We start from the raw sequence: 18,132 nt of genomic DNA on the forward strand, positions 1-18,132 counted from the left end.
TGTGGGAATGGTAATCAAACGATACTCTTGCGCATTTTGCCTTTTGCGGCATCAGACGACATTGGCCACACCGGCACCTGCGAAACAGGCAACGCTCAGTTCGGCACAATGCTGCCAACGAAAAAAGAAAAATTCTAAACGCTTACCAACCGACGCCTTCCGTGTCATCGGGCTGTAGCGTTTCGTCCGGCCTCTTGGAGCCATCCTCGCGTTGCGCGGGGCTCAGCGCCGCACTTTAAATTTACAAAGGCGTGTACAGATACGGGACTACATGCAGGGCATTGCTACGTTGCAAGAGCTCGCGCTCAAGGTTTGTTATATCATCCAGACTTATTGTGTGCACTACACGATACAAACCATGGAACCGACTGCTTGGCGACGCGCGTGGTTCGTCGTAGCCATGGTTGCAACGCCGTCAAAAAGAGAGGTGGCAAGGCACTTTGTGTAGGCCACCATGAAGCAATACTTCCGGTATGTCTTTATAAGAGGTGCGCGGTGATTGGAAACGGCATTTGACGTGAGCAGGAGAGTGAAATGCGAAAGGGAATGTTTCTTCTCGTCGTCTGCTCGAGTTTTGAACTTGGAAAACTAATAACATCAGTTTTGGTGCACCAATTTTCGAATTTTTTTTTTTGCGTTCGTGTCGACATTCACGCGTTCCAGTGCTAAATAAGACAGTCGCGGAAGCGTCGCAGGGCCCCTTTAAGCAAAAGCGCGTTATTGCCTCAAGACAAACCAGCATTCTTGCGAGCGAAAATATTTTTAGAGGGCACTCCGAAAAAAGCTTACACCTGATGAGACAAAGTGTACCTTGTCCCTAATAAACAATCACAGGCCTGGCTTGTGCTCGGTTTCTTGAATACAGTGTGCTCGGAACTTTCCTGTCCAAAACGCTATGACAGGCCCATAGCACACCTTGTTTGAGACTTGCAAACGCCCAGCGTATGGTGTCAAAGAAAAGAGGGTCACGAAAGATAGATGGCGGTTGGGAAAGCACTTGGGAAAAGAGTAGGCTGTAAATGGTGGAACCTCTTCTTAGGGTGCGCACTCCCAGCGACAGCGAGGGCATGTATGCGTTAAATAATAATAGGATATGTTTGTGATACAGCGTACATTATGTGCAGGCATGGGAGTGGCGTCAACGTCGATTGTCCCAACTGTTCTGATGGTTCATCACTTCGACAAGTACCGAGCAACGGCACTGGCCATCGTAAGTGGATCGGTGGACGTCTCCGGCATGATGACTCCGTCGCTAGTTCAGCTTTTCATCGACAAGTACGGCTTCTCGGGCTGCCTTCTTCTACTGGGTGGTCTCTCTCTCAACCTCTTCATAGCCTGCATCTTTCTGAAGCGGCCGGAAGAGTGTGCCGACCACACGACCGAAGATTCTGCAACTGACAAGTGCATGGAGGGCGACACCACTAAGACGCCGAAAAAGATCGCGTCAACGGCTGAGGGTCTCGAGCCCAAGAAGCCCGGCAGCGGGCGCGGCGACCACTCTCCCAAAGCGGGCGGCACTGTCATTCCTGTATGGCAGCAAAGCCGGGGAGACGTGCGAGCGTGGCTCCGGAACACTGTGTCCCTCGCCATGGTCCATGCGCGACCGTCACAAAACCGCCACGGTGATAGCGCGCGCGACATCGAAGAAGCGCCGGCTAAGACAGCGCGTGCCAATGCGGGCATCGTCAACCGAGTCTCCTCGTTCAAGCTGTATACAAAGTTCAACGAAACTGCTGACAGCGCCGAGATCACCGGGTTGAAGTCCGACAGGGAAGTCGTTCAACTCGAGAAAGCCGCCAGGTCTCCCGAGATCGAAGAAAGTAACGAAGTCTCACCCGAGGCGGACGTGGGCGACCAAGAGAAGTCTAAATGCACCGCGATGGGAACCTTTGGCTTCATCCACAAGCTTCGGGCGGTGTCCACCGCGTACATCTGGATGGTGTGCTTGTCCAAAGGAGCCTCCAACTTCTCGTCCTACACGTTCAGTCTGGTGATCGTGGACTACGCGCACGAGAGCGGAGTGTTGGGCCAGAAGGCCGCGTTGATGCCTGCTCTCTTCTCTCTGGGCTGCCTCGTGGCGACGTTGACGACGGGGCCTGCTGTCGACCGCTCCTGGGTCTCAAAGTAAGAACGTAGACCGAGCGAGCATATAGCAAAAGCAACGGGCATGGTATTTTAACAGAGTCTCACGAAGTATATTTGCAACTTCTGGACAGAACGCATCCAAGACACGGCTCTTGTTGAAACATTATAAACTAAAAGGAAATAACACATGTCTCAAACGCGGGCGCTCGTGTTTTGTTACTCTGTGTTAGTCTATAGCAGGGGTGTAGCCAGAAATTTATTTTTTACGGGGGGGGGGGGGTTCAACTATACTTTATGCATGTTCGTGCGTGCGTTTGTATGTGTGCGTGTATATATACGCAAGCAAAATTTAAAAATTTCGGGGGGGGGGGGGTTGAACGCCCCCAACCCCCCCCCCCCCCCCCCCTTGGCTACGCCCTTGGTCTATAGATGTCTCAACAAGAGCGCTGTTGTTAAAATGATAAAGAACTAACTAGCTAGCCAATGTATTATGAGCAAGGTCGCAGGCGACGACACTTCCTACTAAAAAAGTCTGCAAGGAAACGAAGTGTTGTTATTCATTATTGTTTGGTTTTCATTAAAGGGGCGCTAAAGAGCAAAACGATTTTCCTCATATTAGTAAAGTACTCTTTCGCGATACCAAAAACACCGCGCTTGCTGCGAGAAGACGCTTAGTAAGCGAGAAAACACGCAAAAACAAAATGTGGGTGGCGACGCCACCTTGAAGTTTCCAAACCATTCGCCGTGACGTCACATGTTTTGACGGCGCCTTCTAGGGACTACCGTGCTCATAATCGGTAAAAATGAAGTACAGTGTCCTCTGAGGGGGCCATAGACGTAACATACCAAGTTTGGGGTAATTTTGTTGAGCCAATGGCGTCAAAATACGGCAACTTTGAAATCCGTGACGTCCCGCGGGGAGATTTCGGCTCGAAATTTAAAAATGAAACATTGAACTTGATTTTCTCCTCTATTAATAAACCTATGAAACCTATGATGGCAAAATTAACGACATTAGAGTTTTCAGAGCACAATTTATCGATCTAAAGCGATTCATTGTTTCTCTGTAGTGTCCCTTTAAGGTTGTGTCAAACAAAGAAAAGAGCCCTTTAAAATTCTCTGCTTTCGTTCGCAGTGTAATTGCATCACAGTCATGTCGCAGGAAATCAGTTGGCGCCGTATGGTCACTCGAAGACTGCATGCGTGGCCTGTCTCCATATCAGTTTCATATGTATATTGATCTAATAGCACTCTATTACATAAGACAAAAAAAAATTCCGGCAAGGTCATATGACCTCTCGGAACGATAACATCCAGGGGAGATGCTCATGCGATTTGAATTGCACTATCTCCGCAAATGCCTGCCCATACCAGGCGCTATTTATACTACAGTATTCACCGCTAACCTCATCCTAAAACTACAACCTCAAATTCAGTCATACCGTGTAGGTCGACTTACGCGAGGTCGATTTCTTCTTCGAAAGTATGGCGCCTAGGAGTCGTTCCATTTGCAGGCCGCACGACGCTAGTGGCGCCGTCACCGTGGATCGCGCACTTAATCGCTCACGTTACTTTCAGCGCCGAAACCGTTTTCGCGACTCCCTCAACGACGGCGAAAAACATTATTCTCTCTCGACGTGCCGCAACCCCATACGGTGTGAGGGATTTTGAAAGTGCGTATTCTTGTAATAAAGACCTTAAGAAGAGTTTGTCCGGGTCCCTAACGCACGATCCATGCGTAGAAGGTCTGGACCACATATCGAAATCAGGGAAGTCAACGAAACATCGTTTCTTTTACTTATTAAGCTGTAAAATTTTAACCATACAGAAACGGCATAGTGCCTGTACAACAAGTGAAGAAGGGACGCAGCAAGCGCTCTGTCCAGTCGTCTTATTTTGTGGTCTGTGTATTTTTAGCATGCAAAGCAATTACTATATGCTTCAGTCTCTCCGCGAGTCCCGAGGCGAACTCTCACTTAGTAGAAGCTTCATCATATTAGGTGGCTTCTTCATTTCCGTTCAAACTGTTCAAAACATACCAGCATGTTTTTCAGTACCGCTACTTAATCTAATTTTCGTCCATTCGTCAGTGGAACCCGACAGCCAAGTAAAGGCGTATGCAGTACGGGCGTAGGCTATTCCTGAAAGGTTTGAAATTTAATGAGGCACTCACCAGAAGGGAACATGTTTGGGCCAGACGGTACATTCCTAAAATGTTTAGATAACGCAGTACACGCGGACCAGAATTTTTTCGCTTGTAGGGGGCGACATCTTTGAGTGGGGGCTACAGTTCAGGCAGAATGAACGACCGCGATAGCAACCGGTCCTTCCTTATCGCATACTTGCCACCAGTGTTCGCTTGTCATGAGCCGTTAGGTCACCAAACACGCAGTGCCTGCGCTGGCTGCACCGACAGATAACAGGGGTCTTGATTATATATGCTTGCTCCAACTTCTAGTGTGGGAGTAGAAAAATCCGGTCTGTAGGCATAGGCGTGCGCAGGGTTCCCCATCAGGGGGGGGGGGGCAAAGGTTCATCGCAGCGCCCCCCACCCTACTAAGCCAATGTATGGGGCAGATTTTGCGCCCCCCCCCCTCTTAGGTGAGTAGAAGGCTCAATGTACGCGGCAGATATTGCGCCCCGCCTCTTAGGTGATTAGGGGGGGGGGCGTCCCCCCTGCCCCCCCAGTGCGCACGCCTATGTCTCTAGGAACAGAATACACGAAAACAAGGCGGACACCTCGTGTGCCTTCTTCTGTTCCTTCGCTTCCAGTACTACATGAATTGCGCTGTCTTTACATTCTTTACAACAAAGATGCACGAAATCCTGCAAGCTCTGGGTATTCGTATGCCCCAACCTTGTGTCAGTAGGAGCTAAAAATATCGACCCGAAAAGAAGGGGCCTAGCACCACCATACCCGCATACTTCCAATAAACATCTATCGAACACGGGGGACGAAAGACATCCATGATTTCACTGGTAGCGCGCGCATGCCCATTAACCATGGATTTAATCGCTATTAAAACGAGCGTGCGCTCCTTCGGACTGATTCGCATCTTGTGAATCATATCGGCCTCTACAGCCTTTGTTAAAAGTTCGCCTTTATTATTTTTTTAAAACCACGTCAACTTCTTGCAATTGTGACTAACGTCGGAAAATGCTACGACTAGAAAGACCGTCCTCGGACTACGGGTGACCATTCAAAGATCTAGCGGACTTAGCGTACATAGTGTCGCCTTCTCTGTTCAGTGTCTTGTTTTCGCTATATTACGCACAAGGCCCAGTCTGCTCCCGCTGGCGTTTGGACGACACGGACATGGCTGCGACTGGACGGGCGTTCTTGTCGTACAGAGCGCCGTTGTGCTCGCAGGTACTCCGCCATGATGCTGAGCTGCGTGATCCAGACCTGCGCCCTAATCGCATCGAGCGTGTGGAAGTCCTTCCCGGTGCTCGCCCTGTGCGCATTTCTGGGGGGCGTTGGACGCGGTGTGCGCTGCTTCTTGTTCCCCGTTCTCATCTCCGACCGCTGCTCACTGAACGACCTCCCTGCCGCTCTGTCTATCATGAACACCGCGTGCAGCGTGGCCCTGTTTCTCAGGACTCCAGTCATCGGTGCGTCCCTATATAAAACAGTTGTTAGCACACCTATAGCGCCACATCGTTTTGTATCTTGGTAAAACTGTCGTTAGTAACGACAGAACTAGTGAACATTACTGTCTAAATAAGGTCGTCACTGTTACTAAAGGGTCTTAGCTACCAATTTAAAACAAACGTAGTCACACTTGCAGCAATGCTATGACGTTTCTGACCCCCATAACAGATGTATTGCACCCACTCTGTAATATGCCAAAGCTTGTCCGATATCTGCCAATTCCAATTCACGTGGGTGCGCAGATTTGGGCGAACAAAAAGCGGTTCAGCGAAAATTGGTTGTAATGTTTATCTGCTGTGATACGCCCCTCTCAAATAATATCGTATGTTGATTCTCTGCCTGTCATCTGAATCCCTGTGGCCCGCATTCTCCGTAGATGCGCTACATCGTGACTGAAGGCTTTCATTGAAAAGTGAAGCGAGTTAAAGGCCCGAATAAGCGTCGGGTTCAGCGCTCTTCATTCGACTGCTGTGACGGAAGGGATGATGCGCAACGGCCACGAACAGTGCACACTTCCTTCTCTGCATGAAGAAACGATGTTCTGTGCGAAGATGCCAGTATATCTGAAGGTGTTAATTCAATGATTGATTGATTGATTGATTGATTGATTGATTGATTGATTGATTGATTGATTGATTGCTTTGTCGTAGAATACACAGCCACTTGCCCGGTGATTATGCAAACGTGCGCAGCGCCAGATTGGTTGTGCTTGCGTAAATGTTTGTGCGCAGGCCTTTTTCCTACATTCCTAAAAAGCATCCGGATATAAAGTACCTCAGGTTGCTGAAAATACGCATTTCTTTTTTGTCAAGAAAAATATTATCACTGACCGTTATCAACCGGAATATACGCTGACCCTAAACAGAAATCTATAGGTCGTTCAAATCATCTTCACAATCAGCGCAAGAACGGACAAGGGACAAGAAAGGGAACTTAGACGTCCCTTATCCGTTCTTGCGCTGATTGTGAAGATGGATTACCAACTAGCCCAATCTCTAACTTTGCGTTCAAATCAAGCAGAGTTTGAAATATCCATGGCCTTTTGAGTTTGAAATTTCCATTGCGGTCAAGTGAACTATTGGTCTACCGTACACCGAAACGAAAGGCGTATTTCGAAGTTTTCTCAGTGTATGAAAAGTCTTTGTACAGCTTCAGATAAAAGAACGGCCTGTCGTGTGCCGCGGTGGTATAGTGATTACGTTGTTCGGCTGCTGATCGGAAAGTCGCGGGTTCCATCGCGGCCGCGGCGGTGGCATTTATATGGAGACGAAGTGCTAGAAAACTGTGTGCAGTACGATGTCAGTGGCCGTTTTAAGGAACACTAGGTGGTCTATATTGCCGGAGCACTCCACTACGGCGTGTCTCATAATCATATCGTGGTTTGGGCACGTAAAACCCCAAAAATTTTAAATGCGAAGCATTTCTTAGCGAAGCCAAGGCGCTTTGAGCGTTTCTATTTACGTATCTATCTATCTGTCTAGCCGCCTAGGTCTGGGCGCTCTCGTGAACGCCTCCTTAACTTGGTCTTGACTAAAATTGGCATGGGTAGGCAAGAGGATTATACGAATATGACTGTCTGGTCATGACACGAATAACGTGAAACTCCCGTCGCGTACGTCATCAAACTGTTTCCCCCAGACGCGTATGGCACATACCCGTTTACCACGGGCCGCGGTGTACGGGTATGCGCCACAGGTGATAGTTTATGTCTAACCAGAAACGGGGAGAACAGACATTGGTTATTTCAATGCCAGACCGTTACGAAAAACCGACATCGACAGCGTTTACCCGACGAATGCACAGAATAAAAATTAGGATCCAAGCAGGAATCGAACCTAAGCATTCTGCGTGGCAATCAGGTATTCTACCACAGAGCCACGCCAGGTCTAGAAACTGCTTTGGAAAAACCCTAAGCAGGCGTAATGTCAGTGAAACGCCAATTGTGGTTGTGGTGCCGGCTATATAATTTTATAACGAAGCGATAAACACTACACATGTACTCCTACGATACAGGCGTCGTCTGTGGTTCCAGTGTGGTGGCTCCACTTCTAGAGCAGTCTAATAAACATTACATTTGTATTCCTATGATACAGCAAGCTATATTCAAGCGTTGGTCGACCCCCGAGGAATACGCTAACGAAAGTTACGTATGATATTCACATCATCGCACCGTAAAGTGCACCTTGTTTCGATAATACTGACGTCAATGCTCTACCGTGACTCTGACGTTCCGTCACCCCATAAGTCACCCTTTAAACGCTAGTGTTGTCGACATTCCTGTTAAGCCCGCGATGCGCACACAATTGCTACACTTTCAAAAAAACGTCGATGCACTTCGTAACCTTAGCTCAAAGCCAAAAAAAAAAAAATCACAGCATAGCCACGGAGTGAATGATGATGAGTGGACGAAGCTGCGGAGGTTCATCTGTAAATCGTGAATCTTCCGCGAATTCTGCCCAGTACATCATCACCGACGTGAGATCGGGCGCGTTTATACTAAAGGTTCGATGAGAGTTATGACGACTTGCAGCTCACTTTAATTTTACATGTACGCTGTGAATTTTCATTGTTTAGAAAACCATTACTTTAGAAAACATCTGGAGTCTTTCGTTAAGCAGCTCGCGTCTTTTCGTTTTGCTTTAGAAACATCTGGCGTCTTTTCGTTTTGCTTTTAGAAAACATCTGGCGTCTTTCGTTGGTTTATTTCATCAATCAACGGCGTTTTGAACAAAATTTTTATTGTTTAATCACGCACGGGAGAAATCTCACCAGGCACTACCTTGGAGGTAAACAATGGCTGCTAATGGGAATGAGAGACAGAAGAAGTCGGCTTTTAGCTAACACTTACACTTCTACTAACGTTTTCTACTGGAACATGCCAATGGCTGCTAATGGGGAATGAGAGACAGAAGAATTCAGCTTTTAGTTAACGCGCACGCTGCGAATTTTTTATTCTTCAACAACGCACAGGAGAAATCTCCCACCGGCACCACCTTGGAGGTCAAGATCTGGTACTGGCGTTACGACTGGTTACGCACTACGAGGGACGAACGGGTGCCGCTTTAAGGAGCTTCGCCCCTAAAATGCAGCATAGAACTATTCGCTGACTGCTTCGCATGAAACCCATTCCCACCAGGCATGAGAGCTGCAGAATTTTTATTAAGAATAGCTTATCACGCCCCAAGAAAATATCCATAATTTTTGCGCGATAGCATTCAAAAGCTCGTTTCGTAGAAATTCCGGTGTCAGCGTAATTGGTTGTAAGCGAAAAATTATCACATGTCCGTGAACGAAAATCGACAAAGATGCAAATAAAAATGGCAGATTCTAGTATTAATCGAACCCAGACCGTCTACGTGGCAAGCAGGTGTTCTACTACAGATCCGCGCGATTGCTTGAAACAGCTTGGTAAAAAAACACTATATGAATATTATGTAGGTCAAGGACTCTCCTTAACGCATTTAACATTTCGTGGCAGAAGCGTAGAATCACGCCAGGCGTCAGAACATGTGAAGTGCGCAACGAGTGGGTATTTTAAAGGCCCACCCATTACAAAGCGCTCAGAGATAGTTAATCATCATCAGCTGCAAAAGCATCAACAAAGTGAGCAGCTGCGTAGGTTCGCGTGTTGCCTTACGGACGCGTAGTGGTCCCCTCGCTGATTCGCAAAAGGAAGAATTATGGCGTAGTAGGCACTTGCCAACTGCACTTGCAGTAGGCATTCCAGGCTAGTTTGAAACGGCCAATGTTACGCGTACAGGCGTTCGTTTCCTTGCGGCATGGTTGAGGCATCCACCCAGAACCGAAGCGAGGCTAGCAGTTGAGAAGACGATGAGCATGGGGCCCGATTACGCTATCGCGTTCTACTCTTGAAGGCGAAGCTCAAGCATCGTCCAAGTTTTGTGTATAGATTAGTTCAACGTTTACTCGCATAACTGTGGTTATGTACAGGAACAAGCACTGCAATTTAGCGGGCTTCTATTTAACCACACACTTGCTACTTGGCATTTCAATTTCAGCCTGCTAAATTTAGTGCCTATGTCAGTTAGCAAAACCGGAAGCTGTTCAGAGAGTATGTTTGCCAACAGCGAAAGGGGCCTTATATGGTGGTGCTAGCCCCTTTTTTTCTTCGCTGGAGCCCTTTAGGAAGGGTGACTTCCTTGCTTCGTCAGCAATATTACTAGCTCTAAAGTTACGAATTTCACCTATGCGACGGTAGAAAACGCTGTAATAAAAATAGTGATCTTTACTTCGTCTGTTTAATACAAAGGCCGTGTCTGCTACAGAATTGCTCGAACACTTTCTGCCAGTCGTAGCCTCTACAAGTATACGTGGTTAGCGATGTGTATGTTTTTTCATATGTGTAATCTCGTCATATCAAAGGTCATATCCGCTTGCCCACTAGTCAAATTATTGGCTGTGTAAGGAAAATGGAAGCCGCTAAAAAAATCGCGAGCGCTTCAAACATAAATACAGCCGCGGCTGTAGCGCGCGGCAACGACGAAATATGCTCGTTATTGTGAGTGTTCACTGTAACGTGGAGGTGAAGTGATCAGCACCACGTCAGCAAAGAAGCCGCTATCAAAGGAAGAGAGGCTGCAAGCTGAGGCCCGCCTTGCTCACTCGCCGCACTGATCACTTCGTTAGTCGTGACGGAAGTTTGACAACTCATTTAGTTACATTCTTTCGGTGTTCATGGAAGGAACGCAAGCACGTACCGTAGAAGAGTCATAGTCGTCACACACCGATTTGGTATTGGCCATTACTTTCACATGGCTATTTAAGAATCTATCAAAAGGTAGGAGTACGTTAATTTTGATTCTGGCTGTACCTGTTCTTTAATCACGGCACCTTTAGTGCGAAAAGCTTACTATTACACATTAAGTATTGCTGTTTGTACATATATGAGATTTTGAACTTATAAGTGACTCGCTGTCCTCTTTGCGGTCGGTATACCAGCGCAAAAGTTTTACATTAAGAGCAAATTTACGCGTCGATTGTTTTGCGGCCTCACATTTGAGACCATAACGTTCTATATTCATTGTGCAAAAGCCTGCAGTGCGCGTTAACTTCCGAAAGAAAGCCTATACATTTGTAAAAGCCGCGCAACATTTTTCAGCAGTTCTGCTACAGGGACGTGCCAAATACGGCGTATTACACTGCCGAGAGAAGACAGTCGTTGGTTTACTACGTTATAGGTTTCTTTCATTTTTTTTAAGACTCCAAGAATATCGCGTAGCTTTCCTAGGAACAACAGCCGTCATGTAGTTTGCTACCGGCAATATGGAAGCTATCCACAATAGGCTGGATATGATCGAGGGGCACCGCACAGAGCTCTAACCAACCTTTGTTAACGTCTACCAAACTTCTTGTTAGCTGCGCAATGCGCACTAAAATTTTGTTACACGTGCTACATTTGACGTCATTTTGTACAGCTGAAACATGCGCGAACCAAATTCGCGAACAAGACGGGCTTCGCTGAAAGCGGCTGTTTAAACAGCAGCGCGGTATTGTTGCAGGCCGGCACTGCCAGATCTATTCTTTAAATATTCGTAGAGGGTTTGAGCATTCTAACGCCGGAATTGAGTGCATGCTTGCAAGAAGGACTGAACTGCAACTTCAACTTGAACTAAGCATATCTCGGTAATCTTCTGTTTGTAGATGCCCTTGCCTTCTGAGTAACTTAGCAGACGTCAGTAAATATTTCCACCTTTCTCGGCTCATGTTCAAAGTTTTCGCCATCTTATTGGAAATCCTGCGACAAATGCTCGAGTCCTTCAACTAATTAATTTCAACGGTTTTCTTGAGAGTTACACTGACAACACATACAACTGAAATGGCGTCCAATATCTTGGTGAAAGAACGAAAGCTTTTCTGTGGTCTGTTTCATATATGGGTGAAGGAGCTCATTTTAACGGGTTAGTTACCCATGAAACCCATTATCAATGAAATGTTCATTCTGCTAGTACTAACCTAGAGAGCTGAAATATACAGCGCACGCACGCACGCACGCACGCACAGAAATACGTTAGGAGACGCTAAAGGTGGCATGAACTCCATGGAAAGCGAGGGAAGTTGTTGGTATTATTTATTTATCATTTTTATTTTTAAATACTGCAAGCCAATGATTTGGCTCAAGTTGGAGGGGCTTCATGTATAATAGAAATGTGTAGAAACAAACAATGCAAGCGATAAACACACTGTGCAAAACATATGCTCAGGAGAATTAATAACTGTAGGGTGAAAATTTTCATGCAAATGTCATCAGAAGGGTGGGACACAACACCCGTGCGGTAGGAACAAAATGAAACGAAGAGTAAAAAAAGTAGGAGTGCTAGGGATCAAAAATGTGGCACTGCATTTCGTTAACAAAGGTGAGGTTATGACGACGAAAATGCCCCGGGATGCTTTCGTTTAATGCGTACAACAAAAAGGCTAGTAGTTTGTTAGAATCACAGAATAGGGTGTCGTACGTGCGACAAGGAGAAACGTAGTCGAGGACGGCAAAGTGGTGAAATGACGGTGATGCGATGAAATGGAGACGTCTGCAGATACATAGTAGGCTGGTGTGAAACAACGGTGTTCTATATACCGCTGAAAAAATGTCTTCGTCCTGCAGGGCACAGTAAATGAGTAAACAATAAATAAATAAACAAGGCATAATCGTCGTAAGTATTATGACGATTGTGCTTTGAATTGATGCAAACCTCAGGTATCGAGAATGGCTCCAAAGAGTAAGAAAAAAAGGAAGAAACGCGGGAAAAAGAAAGAAGGCACGACGAGTAGTACATCCGTATTTTTCATCCGCCTTCGTTTTTTTTTTTTCTTCGCGGTTTTGATGTCTTCCTCTTAACTGCGTACCTGTTCTCCCAAGAATATATTTTACTAAGTAAACAGTAAACAGCAAACTGTGCAGTACAAAGGAATATCCCTTAGGCAACCTACTGCTATCGTAACCATTCTCACGTCTAAGAATACGAAACAAGCCGTAGTTTGCTTGAAGCAGCGTATAGTGAAACACGAAAGTGAAAGGGGTCTTCATAAATGCACTTGAAGCTTTGCTGCACGTTAAGAAATACAATTTGCACAGTAATCATTGCTTATATCCCGGCATGGCAGCCAAACATGCGTGAACCCAAGTTGAGGCCTAGTGCCACATCTCCTCCATCCCGACCACGAACGTTGACGGCCATGAGCAACCCCTCGGGGGAGCTGAAGTAATTTAAGTAACAGTTGGACGCAGCGGATGGTAAATGCCGCGGCCGCGGACGTTCGCTAACTAGACAATAAGAAGAAAGTACTGACTACGGCGCTATGACACTTTTGTTTCCTGCTTATTTTACTCGTTTAATAAAATATTTGCTGCATAAAAATTGGCCTCAACGACCGCAATGGTCTAGTGGTTATAGTGCTTGACTACTGATCCGAAGGTCGCGGGATCGAATCCCGGCCCGGCGGTCGCATTTCTATGGAGGCGATATGCTGGAGGCCCTTGTGCTTAGATTTAGGCCCACGTTAAAGAACCCCAGGTAGTCTAAATTTCCGGAGCCCTACACTACGGCGTCTCTCATAATCATATCATGGTTTTGGGACGTAAAACCCCAACAGTTATTATTATTATATAAATTGGCCTGAAAGAAAACACCCGAGTAGTTTTTCATTCAAAAAGTGATTGAACGATGTGATCCTGCTCGAGTCGATAAGATGTTTTCACATCCGATGCGGAAATAAGAGTCAACTGCCTACGAGTAAACTAGTGACCTCTGTCTTATAAGTATTTGGCTTTGTGGTGTAGCTGATGATGTCCCACACACAACTTGTGACTGATGTGGTAATCCTCATGGCCTTTCTATTTTTCAGGTTTTATGCGTGACAGCAGCGGAACGTACGCTACGCTCCTAATGTGTCTCGCAGGCATCAATCTCTTCCAACTGGTGGTCTGGTTCATCTACGCTACGGTGGCGAAGTGTTACACCAGATGAGACTGAAACGGCAAACCGCGGCTGGAGTTACTGTAGAAGGGACTTGGACATTTGTTGGGGAACAGCGCAATGCTAGGTGTTGCACGAAATTCCCCAAGTATTTCAGTGGCGCCAGTTCCTCGACAAACGTTTTCGTGAAGCCGTTACCAAACCCGCCTCGAGCGTCCCGCAATAAACACGCCCTTGCTGAGCAAACTGTGGCCTTGAAAGATTAAAAACATTGCCTCTGAACGGGTACACAGCATAAGCAAACACGCAGGTATTTGGTTTAGCTCGACGTGTATCAGTGTCTGTGATGCTACATTGTAGAATGTCCGAGGGATGTAATTTCAGAACCACTGTGTAGGTATGTGTACAGCATAAGCTACTTGACTTTGTCCGATTTCACTGTCTTCTCTGCGCCCTCTTTCCAATCCCAATTTCCCACCCCCGGTGCAGGGTAGCAAACCGGATGCTAATATGTTGTCGACCTCCAAGCCTTCCTCTTATATATCTCTCTCTTGCACAATGCTAAGACCCAGGTATATTTTCAAGCACATCGATAAGGGAGGAGACTTGTGATAATATCACCTGATATCGTTGCAAGACGTTATTCTTTATGGGTCCCTGTTCGATGACCTCCCGGCACATATTTCAGCTGAATGAAACCCTTCATAATGCCACAGCGACTTGTACTGGTGCGGCCCTCTATAAGCATGCGCCATATAGCACGACGAAGTCCTTATCGGAGTCCTTGAGCCACTTTCATTTCGATGCCCTTGCGAATGGAGCGTTACATTTTAGCCGCAAAGGTGTTCTCCTCTGCTCTTGTGGAAAAGAACTGTTTTCCAAGGAGTTACCATATCTGGACTTAGATATGGAAAAACTCGTAGCAGCTAGGCTAGCTTTAGGTCCGCGTGGAAAATCCCTGAATGGAGTTCATGCAGACGATTCGGCGTCGTCTAAAGTAGAAAAGGTCCAGAACAAAATAAGCTTAAAAAAACAACCGATCATTATAGAGAAAAGTGGAGCTACAATTTACCATCGTGATTAGGCTAAGTGTGAGTTTGTGTCATTTGGTATTAAATTCACACCGAACTACAATGTGTCAGCAGGTTAGCCACATACTATCAAACGACCTTCAGAGTCTAGATAAGATTTGAGCAAGCCAATACGCGCTAAGGAATTAGTTCTGGTACAACATGTTTATCCTACAGCGGAGAATTCCTGACTACAGCGGCCATTGTTGTGAAGCTATTGACCTGTCACTTTAACGTACGAGCAATTGTTATCGCGAATAGTTACTATAACAGCGGATGCGAAAAAGTGATACGTTAGTCGTCCAACGTCATATGCAAAGAAACGCTCGCTGCTGTTTTCGAAATCTCGCTGGTAAGGAACTGCACTTGCGCCTGCGCTTGTTTTCTTCGACGAGTGCATATTGTATAAATCCCTTGTTACAGAATTGCCTGCGCACTACAGAGATAACGACGTTTCACTTACTGCTGCTATGATATGTTCTTTTTTCTTTCGGTTCGTTCTTTTAAATTTAATACGCACCGAACACTGAAAACACAAGCTTCCGTGTCATTTTCAGAGACGAAGCGCCGAAACTTGCACCCTGCTGGGAAGCAGAAATAGCGGGTTTTATTTTTTATGCGACCTCTATCTCTCTTTCGGAGGCTACGTGTTGTCAGCTTGTGTTAAATTGTCTGCATTTCCTTTTATGCTTCGCTTTTCTCTTTAGTGTCATATCGTGGTATAGACGCTGGCCAGCTTTAACCTCGTAACACCGTAGACAATAATCCAGCTTAATCTCTTACGCCTATATTTTATGTTGCAGCGTATGTGGATTCGTCTTCTCATAGACGGCTGTCTTTTACTGAGAAAAGCACTTATATGGATGATTGTGCTTGAAAATAAAGCAATGATATTGCAGTGTAGGGAGCATTGCGTTGCGATTCATCCCTTACCACGGGACAACCGCAGGACGCGATACAGAGACGCGGTCAATGGTGTACCAAGGTTGTAGTCGAAATACGTCCACGTGATTTCTGTTTTGCTGCAAGCCATAATACCACTGAACCCTTACCTTCAATTTAAGCATATTCCTAAAAAAAAAAGCTCATGCGAAGAGATTGCACATTGCCTGCGTGGATTCATCGCGATCTCCAGTTATACAACAAAACGATTTACATTTTGAATCGTTCATATTATGTGGCGTCCCAATTCTGAAACGAGGCCGATGAGTTTTGAAGTCGTGTCTGCTTAATAAAATGCTAAGACCAGCACCACTTTCTTGCTGTTCATCCTTAAGATGTGCTAACCGAAACATTGACATCACGGAGGATAACAGTTTCAGAAAAGCCTTCTAAAATTGCCCAACTAAGAAGGAAACTACGATTGTCCCCTCCCTCCTTCTATGGAGAGGGGCATCGTAGTTGAATTCTAAATTAACAATTTCTTACAGGTATCTTTGCGTCATATCGTGACGACCGACGATCTATGCTGGACCGCGCATGCATTTTAACGAGTTTTTGCGGGATGCAATCTCGAGAATGTCTGGTGTTTTTTAGGAGCTAGCTCGCCAGGTTCTTAAGCTGGGGTGAAGTCCCACGCCGTACGCGTAACCTTAGTTCCAGAGGCGACCGCTGCAGGCGCAGCTCGCGCGAAAGAGAAGTCTTCTTCCTCTTGTTCTTAGAGCGCCTTGATGATGATATTAACGCAGCCAAAACCACATATAGCATAGCCAACTGTAGCATGCGCACGCTCGCGCGAAAGAGAAGTCTTCTTCCTCTTGTTCTTAGAGCGCCTTGATGATGATATTAACGCAGGCAAAACCACATATAGCATAGCCAACTGTAGCATGCGCACGCTCGCGCAAAGGAGAAGTCTTCTTGCTGTTGTTCTTCGAGCGCCTTGATGATGATAATAACGCAGGCAAAACCACATATAGCATAGCGAACGGTAGCATGCGGCGCTCGCTCCACGCCGGCGCGTGCTCTAGTTTGATAGGAGAACGCTAGAGGGCCACAACTGCGTGCTTCCTCTCTCTTTCGACAGTCGTCAGTCAGTGCGCTTCGATACTAATAACATGAACGAAGATGACAAGGCGGCGGAGCGTAGGGCTCGCATGGAAGCAGCAACGAGTGCTCGCCGCCAAGACCCTGCGGTGAAAGCTCGCGAGGCCGCAGAGAGATGTCAGCGTCGTGCGGACCCCGAGATACAAGACCGGGAAGCCCAAACAGCGCGGAAGTGGCGGTGAGAGAACCTCGAAGATTTACGGGCGCGGAATGCAGCGGCCAAGCGCCGAAAGTGGTCGCTACCTGAAGGTGGGGCCGACGCGCGCTTCAAGCGCGATTTCCTCGACCACACGTTCGGCCACAGCTGCAAGGTCTGCGACCGCTTGTGGTTCGACAACAACCTGACCACAATCGCTGCTATAACAACGTGTCAGGTCTTTATATGACAGTAGAGGTATTGTACGGAGCATTCACGGTTTACCCGACTATCTCCGAGCAAGCTCCTCAATCAATTTTACATGTGCAGGAGTGGTCAAAAGTTCGCAGGCCACGCTGCCATAGGAATACATGGGATAGCGGCCTAGGAACATTGACACCCCACCCTTGTACCTTCTGTGCTACTCGACTTCGACTTCCCATTTGCTACGTGTTCCTTAAAGGGAATTATTAAAAAAAGCTAATTTGTAAATCCTTTAAACTGTATGAGTATCTTTGAATTACGCATGAGTATATAACAGCTGGAAAGCGCTGCCAAATGTGTTTTTATATGCTTAGCTAGTTTTACTGATTAATTAAATTCATAATCCGTCCCTCATCTGTGTGTGTGACAAAAATTTTGCTGTAGTAATCTAATACGGATGAAATTTTGCGCCCGCTATATTGCACTTTATAGGGAGTATGCACTCAGCCTTGATCCGCAAGGCGGCAACATCATCGCCGCGCCATCTTGAAGGTCCGTTCGTACACGCCGGAGGTGTTCCGGAGGTCTCTAGTCATTTGTGCTGTACGGATCTCTGATACAGCGCGTGCAGCGAGTATTTTGCGTGCGGAGAGTGCGTGGACCGTCAAAATGACGACCCCGCCGCTAGCGCACCTCGCGGATGACGTCAAGTGCATACCCCCTATAAAAAGATAGAGTTGATGCCGAATGCATGGAGTAGCCACATTTATGGAAAACAATATTAGTCTTAATTTTCTACCGGTACTATTGTCTCTTTCCCTCATGCTCAAACTGAGCTGCTCAAGAGCAAAGCGCTATAATAATGCACCAACTTGCCCAATCTGCAGTACTTGTCAATTCTGCAGGTACCTAACAAGCACGAAAATGGTGTGATTAAAGTTTCCGGGACTAGTGTTTCCTGTTAGCGCTGCATATCGGCTACAGTATGCCAGTGTCGATGTGATTTATACT

At 46.5% G+C, this 18,132-nt stretch overlaps 1 protein-coding gene across 1 annotated transcript; it reads left to right on the top strand.

The window, feature by feature from the left end:
- The first annotated feature begins 1,866 nt into the window (after nt 1–1,866).
- LOC119385992 (uncharacterized) lies at nt 1,867–13,929 on the top strand. The gene is made up of 3 exons (XM_037653349.2): nt 1,867–2,124; nt 5,456–5,697; nt 13,598–13,929. The coding sequence occupies exons 1-3, from the start codon at nt 1,880–1,882 to the stop codon at nt 13,717–13,719; spliced, it is 609 nt and encodes a 202-aa protein (XP_037509277.1). The 5' UTR covers nt 1,867–1,879; the 3' UTR covers nt 13,720–13,929.
- The last annotated feature ends 4,203 nt before the right edge of the window (nt 13,930–18,132 follow it).

The sequence above is a fragment of the Rhipicephalus sanguineus genome, chromosome 1, assembly GCF_013339695.2.
Source record: "Rhipicephalus sanguineus isolate Rsan-2018 chromosome 1, BIME_Rsan_1.4, whole genome shotgun sequence".
Lineage (NCBI taxonomy): Eukaryota > Metazoa > Arthropoda > Arachnida > Ixodida > Ixodidae > Rhipicephalus > Rhipicephalus sanguineus.

Bases quoted from the DNA above. Each gene is read 5' to 3' on its own strand.
- LOC119385992 (XM_037653349.2), top strand. From the start codon at position 1,880: ATGGGAACCTTTGGCTTCATCCACAAGCTTCGGGCGGTGTCCACCGCG. The intron at 2,125-5,455 runs GTAAGAACGTAG...TTGTGCTCGCAG, and splicing joins GACCGCTCCTGGGTCTCAAA to GTACTCCGCCATGATGCTGA. The intron at 5,698-13,597 runs GTGCGTCCCTAT...TCTATTTTTCAG, and splicing joins TCTCAGGACTCCAGTCATCG to GTTTTATGCGTGACAGCAGC.